The sequence below is a fragment of the Leguminivora glycinivorella genome, chromosome Z, assembly GCF_023078275.1.
Source record: "Leguminivora glycinivorella isolate SPB_JAAS2020 chromosome Z, LegGlyc_1.1, whole genome shotgun sequence".
NCBI classification, from domain to species: domain Eukaryota; kingdom Metazoa; phylum Arthropoda; class Insecta; order Lepidoptera; family Tortricidae; genus Leguminivora; species Leguminivora glycinivorella.
In genome coordinates this window covers 23,333,258-23,353,355 of record NC_062998.1, presented here as the reverse complement: position 1 = coordinate 23,353,355, position 20,098 = coordinate 23,333,258, and the positions used below count along the sequence as shown (strand labels likewise).

Here is a 20,098-nt window from a genome sequence, read left to right as displayed (position 1 = left end):
TGCAAGGGTTCCGTGCACTACAAGAAGGACTTAAGCGTCTCGTTTTTAGTAAGAACTTAAGTCATTTTTGCGAATAATCGATATTTTGAACAAAACGAAACAGAAATGAGTTTATATGTAATATTCAAACGCGCTCACACAATTTCAAGAGATTTGGTAATTCATGGCTCCTTGCAGCGGCAGTGAGTGAAATTCGTAATTAGAGTTTTTTTTATTTTAACTCCGACTTACGCTAAACTGTAGATTTCTAATAGGTTTTCCTGTAATCTATAGATTTCTGCTCTTTCATTTGATATGCAACACTAGGTAAAAAAACTTTGTTTTTAATTTTCACTTTTACCCCTCAAAAGTGGCCCCTATAGTAAAAATTCCTTAATTTAAATTACATCCCGTCTTTGGTTCACAGGTTAACATGTGTGCCAAATTGCAAGTTAATCGGTTCGGTAGTTTAATAGAAAATTGGCTGTGACAGATGGACAGACAGACGCACGAGTGATCCTATAAGGGTTCCGTGTTTCCTTTTTGAGATACGGAACCCTAAAAATGCTCATATAATGAAAATGTTAAGTTATTTGATTTAATATCTAGCTTATTATTCACTGTTATTACGGAAAATATCATGATTTTGATACCTATTCCCATACTGAATTACGCGGTGACGAGTACTAACGAGGGGCGTTTTAGTTTACCTTATTTCTCCAAAGTATTGTAACAGCTTTGTAATTTATAATATTTATTAGCCCATAGGACCATGCGGATTGTCCTAGAATACTTATCATCAAGTTTTATGCATTCAAACTTTATTTCAAATAAGGTATGGGCGTCTTGCCCGTACTGACCTTAGTAAGGTCAGTGTTGGGAAGACCGTCTACTGAATATAACTTTTGTATTTATATATTTATCAATTCTTACACCTCCGAAGGTAAGGTATATCAGTTTTTCATCCTTAATCCACTGGTCTTCGATAGATATCCCTAGGACGAACATTACTTAACACAAAACTTGATTCGTGTTTCGAACTCGACCATCGAGTTCAACATGGTTACGCAAAAAATGTAAATAAAATAGAAGCAGTTGGAATATTTGTGCCCATAATAATTTAATAATCGTTCTTCCTGTTTAGTACAATTAATGCTCTTAACCTCTCGAATGCGGCCTGTCAATTTTGATCATTGAAATAGTGACCTTGACATTTAAAACAATAGATTAAAATTCCCACGCACAGATCCGCGTTTAAGCATACGAGGGGTTAAAACGCGTTCAATTTATTGTGTTACGTTCTGAAATATGTAACTTCGAAATTGTGCCTAGTCGGAAATTCCGCGCATATAAAGAGTAAGGCACCTTTTTAGGCTTTATGGGAGTCAAGTTTAAACGGGTGTTGTAGGTTAATTTTAAATATAAGTTTAATTGGCTTAACTTTTGTCTGGACCTGAAAAAAGAAGGTTATCAACCTCATTTACGGGAGTATGGGACATATGACGGTCTTGCCTTATAAATAGAAAAATGCTGATATGTTGAAAATATCAACGTTACTTATTTGTTTTAATATCTATCATATTACTCCCTGTTATTACAGAATATAACAATGAACATGATTTTGATACTTATTTCCATATGAAATTACGTGACTACGAGCACTAGACGGTCTTGCCTAACTCAGCGCGTGGGGACGGTCAACCCGCCGAGCCTTAAAAAAAGTGATTTTTATCACATAAGTTTACTTTAATTCACCAAAGTGTTATAAAAGCTGTGTAGAATATAATATTTGCTAGCCCATAGGACCATGCGGATCACTCCAGATCCAGACTACTTTAATTGTCTAGTTTTATCCACTCAAACTTTATTTCAAATAAAGTATGCCGGTCTTGCTCGCACTGACCTTATGTTACATTACATTACAGTAGGTACCTACAGGAAAATGTATCCCGGCGAAAGCAATCAGCGCGAATTCGAGATAACCCAATTAAAGCGCAAATACGATTTCAGTATCCAATTTAAAAATATGAGTTTGGAAATTTTATTTTGGGTGGTCGGCTATGGTGTGTTCCGTTAATATATTAACATCATAATGACGTTAATGGTGCAATAATGTGATGAAGGATGTAATCTTGACTTAGTAACATTTAAGGAATATATTTTTTAAAGGCACGTATTTAACCGGTCGACTAAATATTCAAATTTCGGCAGTTGAAAAAAATAGAAAAGGGTATTAATAAAAATAATAGTTTGCCGACTAAAATGGGGCCTCAAAATATTTCAATATTAGGTAGCATTTTAATGTCGTTCGCTGCGTTTTATTCCAACGCAAGTACCAACTATTTATTTGGCAACTGAATTATTATATTGGAAACTTTTTAAGAGATACAGTTTAATCGGAAATCGGCTGTCTATTAATATAAAAAATACAGTTATTTTAAATATTTATGTAGCAAATTAACATAAAAAGTACATTTAAAATTTATAAACTCATCACGTAGGCTGTAACTGCACGTGAACTGTCATCAACGCACGACCTTTAAAATAGGTTTAGGTTAGGTTAGAAGAAGGTTACGTTAGTTGTGACCAAACATAAGAACAAATAATTTACAAATTGTAAAATTTTCGAAAAATTTACAATTGAAATACTTAAGTATACACAATTGAAATAATATTACGCGTAATAAATTTTATTTAATGTAAAACAAAATGAGATGTAAAAACACAAAACAAAATACCACGATATAAAGTATACTCTGAATAATTTATCTACGAAGTAAAGTCCACGGTTTAATTTGACTTGTATCGATCATTCTACGATATGAACTGTCGATGAAATGAAATTATTTGAAACGTTGTCTTTAAAATAATATTCGATTAATTGTCTGTCGACGACTCAAGGGTAAACCGGTTATTTAAGCCCCATTTATTAGACATTTTTGCTTTTCGGATTTAATCATTAGGTGTTTTGAACGTAGGTCATTTCCTTTCTGCCGCTTATGTAACCGAGTTTTGTAACCAGGTACAAACTAAGAAAATTTTCTCTTTTCTTGTAACCGGGTAATTCATCAACCGAGTTTTGTAACCAGGTACAAACTAAGAAAATTTTCTCTTTTCTTGTAACCGGGTAATTCATCAACCGAGTTTTGTAACCAGGTACAAAATAAGATTTTTTTTTCTTTTCTCGTAGCCAATTACAAACTAAGATTATTTTATTATTTTTTCGTAATTGTTTTCCCAGTTACGATATCAGATTTTTTATTCCTTGTTGGTAACCAAGTTGTAATCAAACCTTCAAGTAGAAACGATTCTCTTTTCTGAATGTTATTAGTACTGGCCATAAAGATAACAGTCTTTGAACGGTAATTGATAAATAAGTAATGTCACATATTATATGCAATTGAGATAGTCATTGATAAAGTGCAATTTTCTATTACGATTTTCCATTTTGACATAAGTGATTTGTGGTTAGCAACATTTGTAATGTGCCCGCATCCTAAACTAAAATTTATATCAACAAGAAGAGGTGGTGTTCTATTACTCCACGATGGACGGCGATTCCATCGCAGAAAAATATACAAAGATGGAAACTCATTCTGGCTCTGCTATACTAAAAACCGGCCAAGTGCGAGTCGGGCTCGCGCACAAAGGGTTCCGTAGCAGCAAATATTTAACCAAAATTACAGTTAAATCAACCTATCTCAAAAACTATAAGAGATACTTTGATCAAACCAAAAATCGTTGAAAGAGTTAATTAGCATGCATCACCTCTATTTTTTTTAGAATTTTATACCCCGTAGTTATAAAAATAGAGGGGGGGGGACATACTTTTTACGACTTTGAGAGCTGATATCTCAAAAACCGTTCACTTTAAGAAAAATGTTTTTAGAAAACTTTATATCATTTTAAAAGACCTTTCCATTGATACCCCACACGGGTATGTACATCGAAAAAAAATTTTCATCCCTCAGTTACATGTATGGGGGCCCCACCCCCAATTCTTTTTTTACTATTTAGTGTCATAATTTTGTAGCGGTTCATACAACACATATTCCCATCAAATTTCATCACTGTAGTACTTATAGTTTCCGAGTAAATCGGCTGTGACAGACGGACAGACGGACAGACGGACAGACGGACAGACGGACATGACGAAACTATAAGGGTTCCGTTTTTGCCATTTTGGCTACGGAACCCTAAAAAGGATGTAAAGGGAGTGTTAAGTTAAGTACAGAGAATGAAATATTAAAAACGAATGGGCACGATAATGATTGCTGTAGGAATGAGGATAAAAATATATTTTTAGAAAAAATGGATAAACTAAAACAAACTACAAGTTGTAACTTCGAACCCATAGAAAAACAATACAATAATATGGTTTGTGAACTGAAGGATAAGGGTTTCCGCATGAATTATGATATTCCAAGTTTTAAAAATATCAAGACATAATAACCATAACAAAATTGTGGGTGCCCCAAAATTACGTTTCAGTTATTCAGAATGTTGTGAAGTTGTAGTACCACAAAAATTCAAACATTTTATCCTTGCTGATTACTTAGATGATGACGATACAAGAATATTGTGTTTTGCGGCAAGGACATCAAAGATTTGACATCTTACAGTCATATATTCGCGGATGGCACGTTTAAATCATGCCCATCATGTTTTAAGCAACTTTATACAATACACGGATTTGACGAAAGTAACAAAACGATTGTACCATTGTTTTTTTGTCTGCTACCTAATAAAAAAACGAAGACGTATGCAATTCTATACCATTTGATAAAATCGTAGACTGGCAAATTTTTTCATCCACAAAAAATAACCTTGGATTATGAGTTAGCGGCAATTATAGCTGTCCAACAAGTTTTGCCAAACATTATCGTAAAAGGATGTTACTATCATTTTAACCGAGGTGTATTCCGTAGAGCCAAGAAAATGAAAACAAGAGTAAAACAGAGGCACGTTGCTCGGTGCGTTGGTTTGGCCCGTTTGCCAGAAGAGTATATACAAAGAGGATTTGAATATGTAATGTCAAGAAGTCCAAAAGGAGATGATATCGAACGCTTCAATAAATACTTCAAAAAACAATGGTATAACCAAAAGGCATTTGATTTTGCAAAGACATGTGGCTGTCACATGGAAACAATAAGAACCACAAATCATCTAGAAGGATGGCACAATAAACTTAATAGAAGTATCGAGACTAAAAAACCAAATATTGGCAAACTTTTAGATGTACTGGAAAAGGAAACAAAGATATGCAATATCAATTCAAGCTTCAAAAAGAGTTGAAAAAACATTAATTACACGGAGATTGAAGAAATTGTTAAAGCTATTGGGGAACTCAAAGAAAACATGATAACAACCGGGCATTGCTTGGAAATTATTTTTCCATACACATTTATTTAAGTAACGTCTAAACTATTAAAAATAATAATTTATTTTTATAATGCGAGAAAGCATAATAAATAAATAATTTATTTTTGTGATGACCTTCGTACTAGGTACATCTATGCTATTTTGTAAGACAATGGCAAAATAAATATAATTTGTTTAGGTATCAAACTCTAAAGCAATAATGGTAAATTACTGGCCACTTTAAGTTCAAAGAAGAGTTTGCTAAATGTTAAACGTATTTGCAGATAGTGACTTCATACGTCAGAGCTGTCATTAAGAAACTTGATTCTATTACACATACTTGCCTTCTAATAATCCACGTAAATATACATATAACTATGATGGAAGTCAGTGGTGGTTCCAGTTCAGAGGATCGTCATTTAAAAAGAGTTTTGGGTGACGTAACGAAATGTGTTTTTGGGTGCTCTATGGTGCACCTTATGCCAATACCATTGCTGCAGAAAGCGATGGTGTAGAGTAAACATAATATATATCTTCCTCCGGATTCAAGGGTGTGCCTTGAGCACGTGGATTCTGAAGACTGGAGGGCTGTAATGGACAATTCGGCACTCACAGACTACTTTAATGAAGTGCATGCTTTTGATATAGTGCAAATATTCAAAAGTGTACTAGAATTAGTGCAAGTTACGGTATCATCTGCTCTACATAATTAATAGTTAATTTTAAGATTATGTTATTAAATAAATAAATTTGCAAGTTTCATAACATTTTCGAATAGATTAACAATAGAAAGAAATTGGTAGGTAATTAATTTTCTGTGTTATTTATTGTTTTACCAATTTGTACACAAAAATATAAACTAACAATAGGAATTCAATTAACTGAAAGGCACTACACAAAAACAGTACATAATAAACTAAAGTTATCCTTAGGGAGGTATGTACGTAGAGTCAAGGGCATAATTTTGCTTACAGTTTTAGACCGTATAGGCCTTAGCATTATTATGTGCTGAGTGAGTCCCAGATATTTTAGTCAGGACTTTACGTGGAGATTCTGAAACAGGCCCTTAAAGTTACAAAATAAGAATTTAACATCGTTATTGGTAACTTAGTTTTTTAAATACAAAACAAGAACAGAAATTCTTTCATGGTAACTATTTAAAATTAATTATATGTCTCTAAATATTTTACTAGTTCGTAACTGGCTACGAGAAAAGAAAAAAAAATCTTATTTGGTACCTGGTTACCACAGAACACCCCACTAGAAGCCAAATGCAAGCGATATTGTTCGAGACGCAAATCACCAATCCTTGCGGGATGAGGCGGGCGCGCACGGTGCTGCCATTGGTCGTTTCAAATAATGGCGCGCCTTTATGATTAGCAGTAGGGATGGGAATGGGACATGTCTATTATAGACAATGGTACCGGTACCAGTACTGTGGTGAATTTGTTTTGCAACAAATTATAATATTATAATTAAATTATAATAAGGCCTAGTTACCCTTCGGGTTGGAAGGTCAGATGGCAGTCGCTTTCATAAAACTAGTGCCTACGCCAAATCTTGGTAGTAGTTTCCAAAGCGGACCCCAGGCTCCCATGAGCCGTGGCGAATGCCGATGCCGGGATAACGCAAGGAGGATGATAATTGTGATAGCATCTCAATAAAAATCATTCTAGTAACTAATAACTAAACTGTGCATTTTTACTTACGTTTACTAAGTTAAATAACCAACTAAATATTCTAAACTAATCAATGAACTAAATACCACTACAGACTCTACAGATTCTAGATAATTATTCACTATTACAAATCTGCTTTCTTTTATATTTCATAAAATGGTAGCACATGGTACGAACGGCAGTACGAAGTTCCCGCAACAGACATAAACTAACATGGCCCCATGCCTAGTCGTTTACGTGAAAGGGATAGCATATCACATTGTTAACTCGGTAAAGAGGGATGGACGCGCCTCGGCGCCGCTCAGCACAACCATATTGACCAGTATAAATGAACTCCGCGGACAATAAACAATATTCAACAAAATAATTAATTTGACTTAACTGTGGAATGTTGTTCCATCTTTTTTACATGTAGAAGTGTTAGAAGACTTGCCACACCACTTTATGCTGTAAGAGACCATTGTTTGCAACCAAAATTGATAATTTAAGATTTTTTCCCGAGCGGACACGGACACTGTTAGCGGGTCGTATACTTGGGCGCTACTGATCGGTGTCGCACGCGTTCAAACTTTTATAAACCTGATTTGTCGTATGCTTGGTGACCGCGAGTCGCCCTGTAAGGGCCATCTTGTTGTATTGATCTGTGCTGGTTACACAACTCGGTTACATACGCGGCCGAAAGGGGTCATTTAACGTTCGTTTTTTAAATTTTAGGTATTTTGAACGTAGGTCATTTAGCGTTAGGTTTTTTAACTTAAGACATTGTGATACGTACCCATTTAAACATAATATGTTAGGTAGAGGACCTTGAGTTGAAGTTTTAAAATTTTTAATTTTTTATGTGAAATCTAATTTTTTTTATGGCGAAATGAATTGAATGGTTATTTTTTGTAGATTATATTAATTAATATGAAATTTTTGACTATAAATGTATTTTTTTAGCAAATTATACATACTTATAAAAATCTAATTCGAAATTAGTACAAAATTTGAGTTGAAGGAATATTTTGAGATGCTCGATTTATACATATAGCATATACAATTATTATACATAGTCTTATTAACAATTGGAGTTTGACTACTATTAAGTGACTATCATTTTGCATGTTATACTGTTTTTTTTGTGATAAAGTATGACCGTGAATTAATTTTGTTACGAAATAAGTCCCACCTCTTGCCTTTTCACCGGTGACAGTCATGGACGCTTCAGTAACCAATTTTACACATCGCTTTACTGCTTGAGTGTGACACGGCTAAAGTGGAAACTCTATAATATCCTGCAGCTGTGAATAAACGAGGTCTTCTAATTCTTTGTTCGTGGCATCGTAGAGCATTGGAGGTGTAACTCGCGATTCGCCCCATATAATTAAGTCGGTATAGTCTGTCGCATTGAAAGCTATTAGGTTTTTTTTATTAAGTATCGAAAGTTCTATGTATTATAAGATATTATTGGATTTTTAAAGTTACGACGTTATCCTTTATAAATGAATTCGTCGTAGATCGGACACTTTTTTATGTTTAGGTAATCACCATTCAAAGAGAAAACTCCTCGTTTATATTGTACAAACAATTGGCAAACTGTTTCACGCCACTGTGCAATGTGCATTGTCCCCATTGGCTGAAATTGATCGATCACTGTTTTCAATTTAATTTTGCTCAAAACTATCTAAACCTATCTATTGTGTGATGAGCACAGATATTTGTTCCTGAGTCATGGATGTTTACTATGTATATAAGTATTTGTATATTATATATATCGTTGTCTGAATACCCATAACACAAGCATTCTTGAGCTTACCGTGGGACTCGGACAATCTGTGTAAGAGTGTCCTATAATATTTATTTATTTATTTACAATAATTGAACAAAAATATTTTCGCTTTGAATCTACGCGATCGATGAAACATTTTTGCCGTGTTTGAATTTTAAATCAATTTTATGTAAAATAGAATTATATTAGCTTTTATTTTTATAATATAAGATTTTAAATAATTCCTTGTGTACCACAAAAATACCTACTACCTAATGTAATTTTCTATTCCAGTCAAAATGCAGTAACAAGGATTTCAAATAATTAAGATAGGATACTTATATGAGATGTACCAAATGGAACGAAGAAGGTATGTAAACAATTTAACGATGAGCATGTATTATTTTAAGCAAACCTGCCGATGCTGATGAAGCACATATGCATGATGCTAGCGGAACATGCGAGCACGTCACACGTCACATACACGTTGCACCAAACCACGCCAAGTGGCCAATGACCTGTAAGCATTTACAAATTCTACAATTCAATATCACATTGCTGTCAACCGTTAATGACTAATTTATTACTTCTTATTACATTACATTTTTAATAGCTTGGTTTTTCAAAATCCATACCATAAGTTCTCTATAATTTGCTTAAGAGCGATAAGCAAATGGCTTATATGAATTACTAGCTTTTCCCCGCGGCTTCGCTCGCGTTAGAAATAGACTAAAAGTAGCCTATGTCACTCTCTATCCCTTCAACTATCTCCACTTGAAAAATCACGTCAATTCGTCGCTTCGTTTTGCCGCGAAAGACGGACAAACAAATAGATACACATACTTTCCCATTTATAATATTAGTATGGATTAAATCTGTATTAGCAAATACACAAGTGCATCGTACTGTTTACGATATCGGCAACCGATACTCGACGTAACATAAAGGAGAATAGACATTTTGTCCCATGAATGTATTGTATACTCATGGAACATAGCTCGCTTGAAAGGGCTTATTTATAGCATTTTTTTAGTCTTTGATACTTAGTCAACTATAATATTTCATTACAATTCACTTTAGTTAACTGTAATCATTTCAAAAATAGAACTTCATACAAGTTCTCTACTAATTTGCGATACCTGGCAAATTTTTCTGCATCTGAAACACATTTTTTATCTATCGCGTTATCTACCAATCAGACAGTTATTACAAACAATTGGTTATTAGGAAATTCGATGTTGATACAACGGTGAACAACGCTATTGACATTAACTTTAACTCGAATGATATTATTGTTCATCCATTGATGATGAAGATGATGACTCATGGAAAAAGCAATGTATACAATAGTGATATAATTAAGCTTTTCACTCTCGTACCGTACTAAAGTGGCCTAAACATGGTACTGGACTGAAAAGCTTTGTATTATATCAGGATTGTATAAAATACTATTAGTATTATGCCTCATACTTAAATGTCAGGAAATTTTGTGTTCAATTCGATTGACGTCATGCACAGACAATCTATAGATTAACATGGCTTATATTGTTTTTGCCTAAATGAAAGTGTAATTTATAAATGTTAATTGCCGTTTTTGCAAGTCACAACAAAATATGGTACCTACTTACCTAATATTTTTTCTAATTAATAATATAAGATAGACTTTTAAAAAACCGGCCAAGAGCGTGTCGGGCCACGCTCAGTGTAGGGTTCCGTAGTTTTTCGTATTTTTCTCAAAAACTACTGAACCTATCAAGTTAAAAACAATTTTCCTAGAAAGTCTTTACAAAGTTGTACTTTGGTGATTTTTTTCATATTTTTTAAACATATGGTTCAAAAGTTAGAGGGAGGGGGACGCACTTTTTTTTCCTTTAAGAGCGATTATTTCCGAAACTATTAATATTATCAAAAAATGATTTTAGTAAACCCTTATTCATTTTTAAATACCTATCCAACAATATATCACACGTTGGGGTTGGAATTAAAAAAAATATCAGCCCCCACTTTGCATGTAGGGGGGGTACCCTAATAAAACATTTTTTCCCATTTTTTATTTTTGCACTTTGTTGGCGTGATTGATATACATATTGGTACCAAATTTCAGCTTTCTAGTGCTTACGGTTACTGAGATTATCCGCGGACGGACGGACGGACGGACGGACGGACGGACGGACGGACAGACAGACATGGCGAAACTATAAGGGTTCCTAGTTGACTACGGAACCCTAAAAAGGGTCAAGTAGCCTATACAAATATCACATTAATTTAATAATAATAATACTTATTGTTTAATTTAGGGTTTGTGTAATTTGTTTAGTTTGATACAAGAAAAATCTTACCCAGAAATCCTGGTATTGCCCCCATTGGCATCACGAATAAGCTGACAAGTAAGTCAGCAATTGCTAATGACAACAAAAAATAATTTGTTACGTTTTGTAGTCTTTTATCCAAACACACAGCCAAGCAAACCAGAATATTACCGACTCCACCCGCTATTATAAATATTATTACAAATAAAAAGCTCCAATCGTACTCGATTCTCGTAGTGGACTGTAAGGAATCATTTTTGAACCTCCATTTACAATGTAAGAGTTCTGATGAATTGCTTTCACTATAATTGCGATCTATATAATTGTGAAAACAAGTTAACTGGTCCCAATGGCAAAACGGAAGCACCGGAAGACTAAGCCATAAGTCCTTTAAAGCACTTTCAAATGCAACTGACAATATGTTCAATTTAAAGTCGACGTCACAAAGTGAATTGTTGCGGTAAATACTCAATGTGCTATTGAAACACCTGTTACAAGAATAAGATGTTTCATTTTGTATGTCAATATTCAAACTGCAATGATAATAACTCGGTATAGTTAGATATGCGCTATCTTCACATTGAAATCCAAATGTATAGTCTCCGCATGCAGTGGTAGTTCTATGACTACATTTATAATTTTGTATATCCACGAGCGTTGTGTTATTCAACATTACGGCACGTTCATATCTTTAGCACGTGAAGTTCGTGTTCTGGAAGCATCGCTGTCACTGGTTAGCCATTGTAGTAAATATCTGTAACAAATTATAAGTTTAATGTAACAATTAAATTACAGTGTAACAAATTATAACTTGGAACTAACCCCAAGCAAAAGTGCACAAACATGAAAAAAAGAATTTATTCGAATTGAAGTCGGTAAAAAAAAAATCGGTTAAGTGCGAGTCGGACTCGCCCACCGAGGGTTCCGTGTTCTTTCAAACTACCTAGTAAAAATAATCTCATATTTTCATATAACTCTAATTACTTGACTAGAAGACAAAAGTATAGGCACTAATGAGTATTATTGTGTATAGCGCCATCTCCCGGTCAATTTGCTAACTAATTTGCGCGACCTGGTTTTTCAGGGATAATTCTTTATAATGTTAACCGATTTAAACAGTTTTTACTTTATTGAACAGAAGATGGTTTACGTAACATCTCGTATTAATTTGAAGTACGATATACATCCGCAAGGGTGGGTAAATTGAAAGTAAAAATCTGAAAAGTTTTTTATGAATTAAAAAAAAAGTATTCGAAATACAAACACGATTATATTTTTCCTGTAATATTTAGCATAAAACCAATGTTTACTAAAATTTTCATAATTTTTCGTTGGTAAACTTCGGAGATAAGGGGGGGGAACGGTATTTTTTTTACATTTTCCTTCAAAATTATTTTTTTTTCCACAACAAAAAAATTATAGAAAATTGCTTATTTACGTTCAATTTGAGCTCTTTCCAACGATACCCCACTTGACCTAGTAACTTGAAATTTACAGTTTGCCCCCCTTTCATTTTGGCCATTTTCAACAATTAAAATTAATATATATACAAAAATTATACTTTCTATTTGTAGAGGTTTACAATGTTCATAACTATTCCAAATTTCAAGTTGATAGCATTAGTAGTTCTCGAGATATTTAGGAATGTGACAGACGGACAGACAGACGGACAGAGTCGCACCATAAGGGTTCCTGTTGTACCTTTTTGGTACGGAACCCTAAAAATGAAAGGATCAAAGGACCGACGATCGTCTACTACTAGCCGACCAAGCAGTCTGTCCACGCACCTAGGTTAAGGGTTAGTATTTTTTAGGGTTCCGTACCTCAAAAAGGAAAAACAGAACCCTTATAGGATCACTCGTGCGTCTGTCTGTCCGTCTGTCACAGCCAATTTTCTCCAAAACTACTAAACCGATTAACTTGAAATTTGGCACACATATGTATTTTTAACTATATTGTGTTACACATCAAATGAAAGAACTGTTTATAAGTATTTAAAAAATATTTTTTTAAATAATTTTTAGTCAAGTAATTTAAGAAAATAGACAAAAACTGACCATTCTCCCCCGAAACTACTAAGCGTAAAATTTTAAAAAAAAATACACGAGATAGCCTTCAATCTATAGATTACAAGAAAACCTATTAGAAATCTACTTATAGTCAAGCGTAAGTAGGACCAAAAAGGTACAAAAGGAATCCTTATGGTGATACTCTGTCCGTCTGTCTGTCACATTACTAAATATCTCGAGAACTACTCATGCTATCGATTTGAAAGTTCATAAAACATTGTTATTATAATTATTTAGCTTTGTTCTCACACATCCCATATTTATTTTGCTATATTATTTTGTTAATTGTATATTGATGTGTAATACCTTAAGGGTAAAAGCCTCATCCATCTTCCATTTAATTTTGTTTTCCGCAATATGCTCCTATTTATTTCCTGCGGTTTCTATGATGTCATCATTCCATTGTTCCATTCGTTCCAAAACATTGTTAACCTCTACAATTTGAAAGTATAATTATTTTTATCTACCCAAATATCATAAACCCTCTATATTGCGTTCAAAATCCATAAACCAAACCATGACCAGCATTACCAATCAGCAGAAATAAACGGAACTGCAATGTTAACATTACCTACTGAAAACAGAAGGTTTTGAGACTTATGAGTTTAAATTTGGAACAGCTGTCAAATTGAAGTTAGGGTGCTATTCTAGTTTCTATAGACATAATAGTATTTTATGCAATCTTATACTTTTAAACGAGCAATTCTTGTATATTTATTTATTTCGTGCTGTGATTTATTCTATATATTAAAACCTGTATTTCATGATGATGTTGTGATAAGTTCAAGAACTGAATGTACTGTATGAGATCTTGAATATCATTAAGCAATCAAGGACAACTTGTGAAAGGTTATGTTATACACTTGTTAAAGAAGAGTTTTTACCTATTGCGCATAAGCAGCAGTCTTAATTCTTACCTTTATTGACATAGACTGATGTCATTAATAATTTTATTGCCATTGACTCTTAGTCTACTCTTCATAATATTCAAAGAACAGTAATAATAATATTGGACTATGAATGCCAACTATGGCAGCTAGATGACTACAATAACATCATAGTCAGGCACCATAATAATTGCCCTGAATCCTAATCATATAAAATCCATTCATCGGTAACAAGCGCAGAAAATTCTGTAGTTGTGTTGGAAATGCTTATGATATTTTATCAGCTAAGGTTTCTGATTTATTATTGAGCTTCATTAGAACACTGTCTAAATCTAATGGTTTTTACCAATATTACTGGATTCTATAATTTAACTTCAAAAAGTATTGCTTATTAATTATCCCATAAGTTACCATTATGAGAGTTCGGTGATTTAATATTGAGTACCTATTATTGTCACTAAAAATATTTTAAGCACTGAATGAAGGTAATTAGTTGAGAACTACCTGTGTGGTGTGTGAATATTACTCCTTGGATGTTATTATTGCAATTAATAATATAATGAAATCTTGAATACCTATTTATGCATTACCGGCATTGCTGTCATGGGTTATTGAACAGCATGTTTCTCTTTTCACAAAATTGAGTGTTGTGTGAAGTGTGGCATTATTAATTATGCAGGCATGTTGGTAATAAATGTAATTTCAGGAAAAGTTGTTGCTTCAATTGTATGTTCACAGAATAAACATGTTATCCTGAGGTTATTATTTACCAGAGAGATGAACAAGAGGGATGGGTGTCTGCCAATCTGCACACCCATAATAGAAGCCTAGTTCCTGCAAAATTATTGCACAAATATGTGTAATATTGTTGTGTGTAAATGGAGGTACATAAAATATAGTAAGCGGGACAAAATTGAACATGGTAAGGTCAAATTATATCATATGAGGTTTCACTTTTATGTGATTGATATCCACATATGTAACTTGAAGTAATAAATAGTAGTTCATGGTTAAAATAATGTCAATTTATTACTGATCAAATATAAAACTCACATACAAATGATTATATGAGCCTCTTGGACTTCCCAAGAGATATTAGTGGACATGGACACTGAATAACTAAAATAGAGCTAATGTGTCAATGTTTTAGAAATAAAATAGAACAGGCTAGCACGACCACCAAGGGCCTGTGATGTACAAGTAGAAGGATTGAGGTGATATGTATTGTTAACAAGATCATGTCACTCATGTCATTGATTTATTATACTGTTTTGCTAGAATGTGGCATACGGATATAAAAGAGTGTGTGAGTTGACTTATCCTCACTTTTGTCATCTTTGAGTCAGGTACCAACTGTTAATGTTGACAGTGCTATATCAGGCAGTAATATGAATGAATAAAATAGACAGGGAACATGATTATGTTATGATTTTTGCAGAACATCTAAACCTTAATTGTTGGTCATATGATGTTGTGATGGAAAATTAATATTTCCTTTTAGTGTGAGAGCAAAGTCTTGATTAGTGATGAAAATTATTGGGTTATCTATAATCACATTGCCCCAGGGTAGATGATACATCTAAGTTCAGCTTCAAGCGTTCATGAGAGAATCAAGTTAATGAGTGAAGGAAAATAATGTTACTTATTTAATTTTGACAAATTATATTTGTATCTAATTTATGTGAAATGTTATATGTTGTTAGAATTCAAAATAGCTTCACATTGCTCCAGCTGCATGATGGGAGTTGTCACCAAACTGTATGGTGCAAGGAATTATTGGCAGTGAAGTAAATATTTGATGAGAAGCAACTGAAGGTAAAATGTTAATGGTTGCCAAGTTTGATGATACAGCATCAAAGACTGACACAAGTTGAGAATTTTTAACTAAAGTTCTTTGTTTGAATAATTTGAAGTATAAAATTGTCAATGTCATGGGACAAGTGCAACGAATGTACTACTAACTGGTAAAAAGATAAATACACAATAAAATATTGATGTATCAATTTGCATAGAACAATTACATGTCTTGAAATGGAAGTGATTTTAATAGAACAATTGATATCTTGGTATAGCTAAACCATGTTGGAATACCTAGAGTCAACACTGTGAGCATGTACATGTTTAAAAAAAAAGATATCAATATTCTTGATAGAGTATCTGAATTGGAGTACCTATCTCATGGTCGTTCATCGGGTTGCATAGGTATCAATCTGTTCGAAGCTGTCATCATTATTACCCCTATAAAATGCTTCATAGATGAGCACAGGTCTCTCTCCTCGAAATTTATATATATAATTAATTCTAAAGAGACAGATAAATTACATTTATAAAAAAAAAAATAGTAAGGGTTGAACCTTACCTAAATTCGTGCGACTAATCTAAACGTTTTTATTTATTTTTATTTTATTTATTATTTACATAGAATGTTATGGCGAACACAGTTATTGCCTAAGAATTGTGGTTACAGAATATACTGGCAGGAGTCTGCTCGCCTATGCGGCGATGCGAGTCTGCACGCCTGAGCGGCGGTGCAAGTCTGCTCGCCTATGCGGCGGTGCGAGTCTGCACGCCTGCGAGGCGGTGCAAGTCTGCTCGCCTATGCGGCGGTGCGAGTCTGCTCGCCTACGAGGCGGTGCCAGTCTGCTCGCCTATGCGGCGGTGCGAGTCTGCACGCCTGCGAGGCGGTGCAAGTCTGCTCGCCTATGCGGCGGTGTGAGTCTGCTCGCCTGCGAGGCAGTGTGAGTCTGCACGTACCACGAGCCCGTGAGGATAAACGCTTAGCGAGCCTAGACGTATCAGCTTAGCGAGCCATGATACAAATGATTAACAAACCTGTGAGGAGTGTCAGCTTAGCGAGCTATGACACCAATGCTTAGCGAGCCTGTAAGACGTATCAGCTTAGCGAGCCATGATACGAATGATTAACAAACCTGTGAGGAGTGTCAGCTTAGCGAGCTATGACACCAATGCTTAGCGAGCCTGTAAGACGTATCAGCTTAGCGAGCCATGATACGAATGATTAACAAACCTGTGAGGAGTGTCAGCTTAGCGAGCTATGACACCAATGCTTAGCGAGCCTGTAAGACGTATCAGCTTAGCGAGCCATGATACGAATGATTAACAAACCTGTGAGGAGTGTCAGCTTAGCGAGCTATGACACCAATGCTTAGCGAGCCTGTAAGACGTATCAGCTTAGCGAGCCATGATACGAATGATTAACAAACCTGTGAGGAGTGTCAGCTTAGCGAGCTATGACACCAATGCTTAGCGAGCCTGTAAGATGTATCAGCTTAGCGAGCTATGATACGAATGATTAACAACCCTGTGAGGAGTGTCAGCTTAGCGAGCTATGACACCAATGCTTAACGAGCTATGATACGAATGTTTCTTAGTGAGCCCAATAAATAAAATTATCTTAGAGCCCATGTTAAGTATCAGCTTAAAGAGCTATGATACCAATGCCTAAAGAGCCCCATAAATATAATTTAATTTAAAGAGATATGAGGTATCAGCTTAAAGAGCTTATGATACAAATGCTTAAAGAGCCCCATATATTTAAATTAGCTTAAAGAGCTATTATACCAATGCTTAAAGAGCTCCCATAAATATAATTTAGTTTAAAGAGATGTGAGGTATCAGCTTAAAGAGCTTATGATACAAATGCTTAAAGAGCCCCATATTATTTAAATTAGCTTAAAGAGCCCCATATATAAATTAGCTTAAAGAGCCCCATGTGTAATTTAGCTCAAAGAGCCCATATATTGATTAGCTTAAAAAGCCCCATATATAATTTAGCTTATAGAGCCTATATGAGGTATCAGCTTAAAGAGCTTATGATACTAATGCTTTGGGAGCCTATGTGACGTATCAGCTTAAAGAGCTTATGATACAAATTCTTAAAGAGCCCGTGATCTTAATAACCTTAAAGAGATTGTTGTACAAAACTTAAGCTATAGCAGCTTAAAGAGCACAAGTTCTTTTGCTGGTTGTTTTTGTTTTAATTATGTTTCTTGATGAAATAATAATAGTTGTCTACATGAAGCTTACTCTAAAAGCAGAGTATTATCTACATGATGTTTTCCTTAAGACAGCCGCCATTAGTCTAATGTCGTGATGTTATCCTTTAGACTTTGATATTTGATTTAATAGGAAGTTGTTTTAAATGTCTATGATCCTTCCTTAAAAGTTGTTGGCTGTGAGTGCGATATTCGCCTACATGATGTTTTCCTTTTAGGCCAAACACTTGACAGTGGATAATATCGCATCAGTTGAAAAAAAAAAAAATAATACCACACTAGTATTTAAAGGGCCAACAGTAATAAAATCGTAACTCTGATGTGGCCTCAACATTAGGAGATTACTTTCTAAGTGAGAGATGCCAATTGGTATCGTTTTCGTTTGTCTTAGAAGCTATCGGATATGCTGAGCTCCAATCGGCTGCGACACAAGTCTGATGGAACGACTTGGAAGGCGCAGAAGGTGCAGGAGTTCTGTGGTGCTGCTGCTGGTCTTCGTGGGCGAAGAATTCTCATCAGGGAGGCCGAGCTAATAACCGATTGTGGTGCTTGCTGTGTCAAGCCCTACGGTCGGTGTCGCGTCACTAGTTGGCGCGGGTGGAGCTGTCAGAGGATCGTCGGCCATTACCGCGTCGTGCTGTGAATTGTCTCAAGCTACGCTCTGTTTTCTAAGTGTTATGTATTAAAACCTGTATTTCATGATGTCTGGTGTTTTCCCTTTTAACAATATATTTATTTACACTGACGATCTCGGAAACCGCTCTAACGATTTCGCAGAAATTTGTTATGTGGGGGTTTTTGGGGGTGAAAAATCGGTCTAACTTATACTTAGGTCCCGGAAAACGCGAATTTTCGAGTTTTCATGCGAGTTGTTAAGGCTGAGAATTCTTTTAAGGCTGAGAATTCGATGTAGGTACTATTCATTTTTGAACTAGATGGCGACACATGTCAAGGATACGAAACAGAACCCAGCTGCCCAGATATTAGGCGTTTAAATGAGGTGAGGTTTAAATGACTAAAAAACTTTAGAGCCGTAAATAGTAAAATAAAACATCGATAATTATGAGAGAACATCGATATGTCTTGGGGGTATATTTAAGTATAGCTCTGTATGAAGTGCTACTTAGCTCAAAGACTTCAATTTCAGAGAGTGCATGATTAATGCACAGAGTTATTGTGAAGCTGGTCGTTTTGTGTGTGTGTGTGTCTGTGTATGTGTGTATGTATGTGTGTGTCTGTGTGTGTGAGTGTATGTGTCTGTTTGTGTCTGTGTGTCTGTCTCTGTGTGTGTGTGTGTGTGTGTGTGTGTGTGTGTGTGTGTGTGTGTGTGTGTGTGTGTGTGTGTGTGTGTGTGTGTCTGTGTATGTGTGTATGTATGTGTGTGTCTGTGTGTGTGAGTGTATGTGTCTGTTTGTGTCTGTGTGTCTGTCTCTCTGTGTGTGTGTGTGTGTGTGTGTGTGTGTGTGTGTGTGTGTGTGTGTGTGTGTGTGTGTGTGTGTGTGTGTGTGTGTGTGTGTGTGTGTGTGTGTGTGTGTGTGTGTGTGTCTTTATCCATTGTTTTTATTACAAACGCTTTATCAGCACAAACACACACTAAAATACTGCATATAAATTAAATGCAATGTTCAAAGAAGCATACAATTTAAACTTAATTTACGTGTCCATCAAAAAATGAATATGTTGTTAACATTTTCATTTTATTCATTTTCTTATTGAAGTTTCCGTTGTACTGGCCGTTGCTATGGCAACGCAGTCAAGCGCGAATCGAGATGGCCGTCACAATTTCCTGTCAGATTATAAATTATAACGACTTATCTGCATGACATTTACAAAATAAATATAAAACACACTGAAATAATTATAAAACATAAATAAAATGCGATTTTTATAATATGTAAAAAATAGCTTTATATTCGTAGTCTGCAATGCAACAAAAATCCTTGGCTGATTGAAACATCCTTTGCTTGAAGTATGGTACATTATTCTTCAGTACACGTAGATGCAATGAGACCTTTAAACAGCAAATATGTTGAAAACATATTAACATC

The 20,098-nt window shown here is 34.8% G+C and overlaps 2 protein-coding genes across 3 annotated transcripts in view; one reads left to right on the top strand and one right to left on the bottom strand.

Moving 5' to 3' along the window:
* Positions 1-11,751, bottom strand: part of LOC125241882 (5-hydroxytryptamine receptor 2C) — a 67,968-nt gene extending 56,217 nt beyond the window's left edge. The window contains exons 1-2 of the mRNA XM_048150567.1: positions 11,109-11,751; positions 9,185-9,287 (exon numbers count right to left, since the gene is read on the bottom strand). Coding sequence (XP_048006524.1) covers positions 9,185-9,287; positions 11,109-11,751 — 746 coding nt within the window. The remainder of the gene's footprint in view (positions 1-9,184; positions 9,288-11,108) is intronic.
* A 4,689-nt stretch (positions 11,752-16,440) lies between these two features.
* LOC125241545 lies at positions 16,441-18,746 on the top strand. 2 transcript variants are annotated; one of them, XM_048150074.1, is made up of 2 exons: positions 16,441-16,668; positions 18,442-18,746. In XM_048150074.1, the coding sequence occupies exons 1-2, from the start codon at positions 16,537-16,539 to the stop codon at positions 18,691-18,693; spliced, it is 384 nt and encodes a 127-aa protein (XP_048006031.1). In that variant the 5' UTR covers positions 16,441-16,536; the 3' UTR covers positions 18,694-18,746. The 2 variants fall into 2 exon arrangements, with proteins under 2 accessions (XP_048006031.1, XP_048006033.1); XM_048150076.1 differs by lacking the exon at positions 16,441-16,668 and adding an exon at positions 16,731-16,772.
* Positions 18,747-20,098: the final 1,352 nt, after the last annotated feature.

Bases quoted from the DNA above. Each gene is read 5' to 3' on its own strand.
- LOC125241545 (XM_048150074.1), top strand. From the start codon at position 16,537: ATGCGAGTCTGCACGCCTGAGCGGCGGTGCAAGTCTGCTCGCCTATGC. The intron at 16,669-18,441 runs GCCAGTCTGCTC...CGTTTGTCTTAG, and splicing joins CTGCTCGCCTACGAGGCGGT to AAGCTATCGGATATGCTGAG.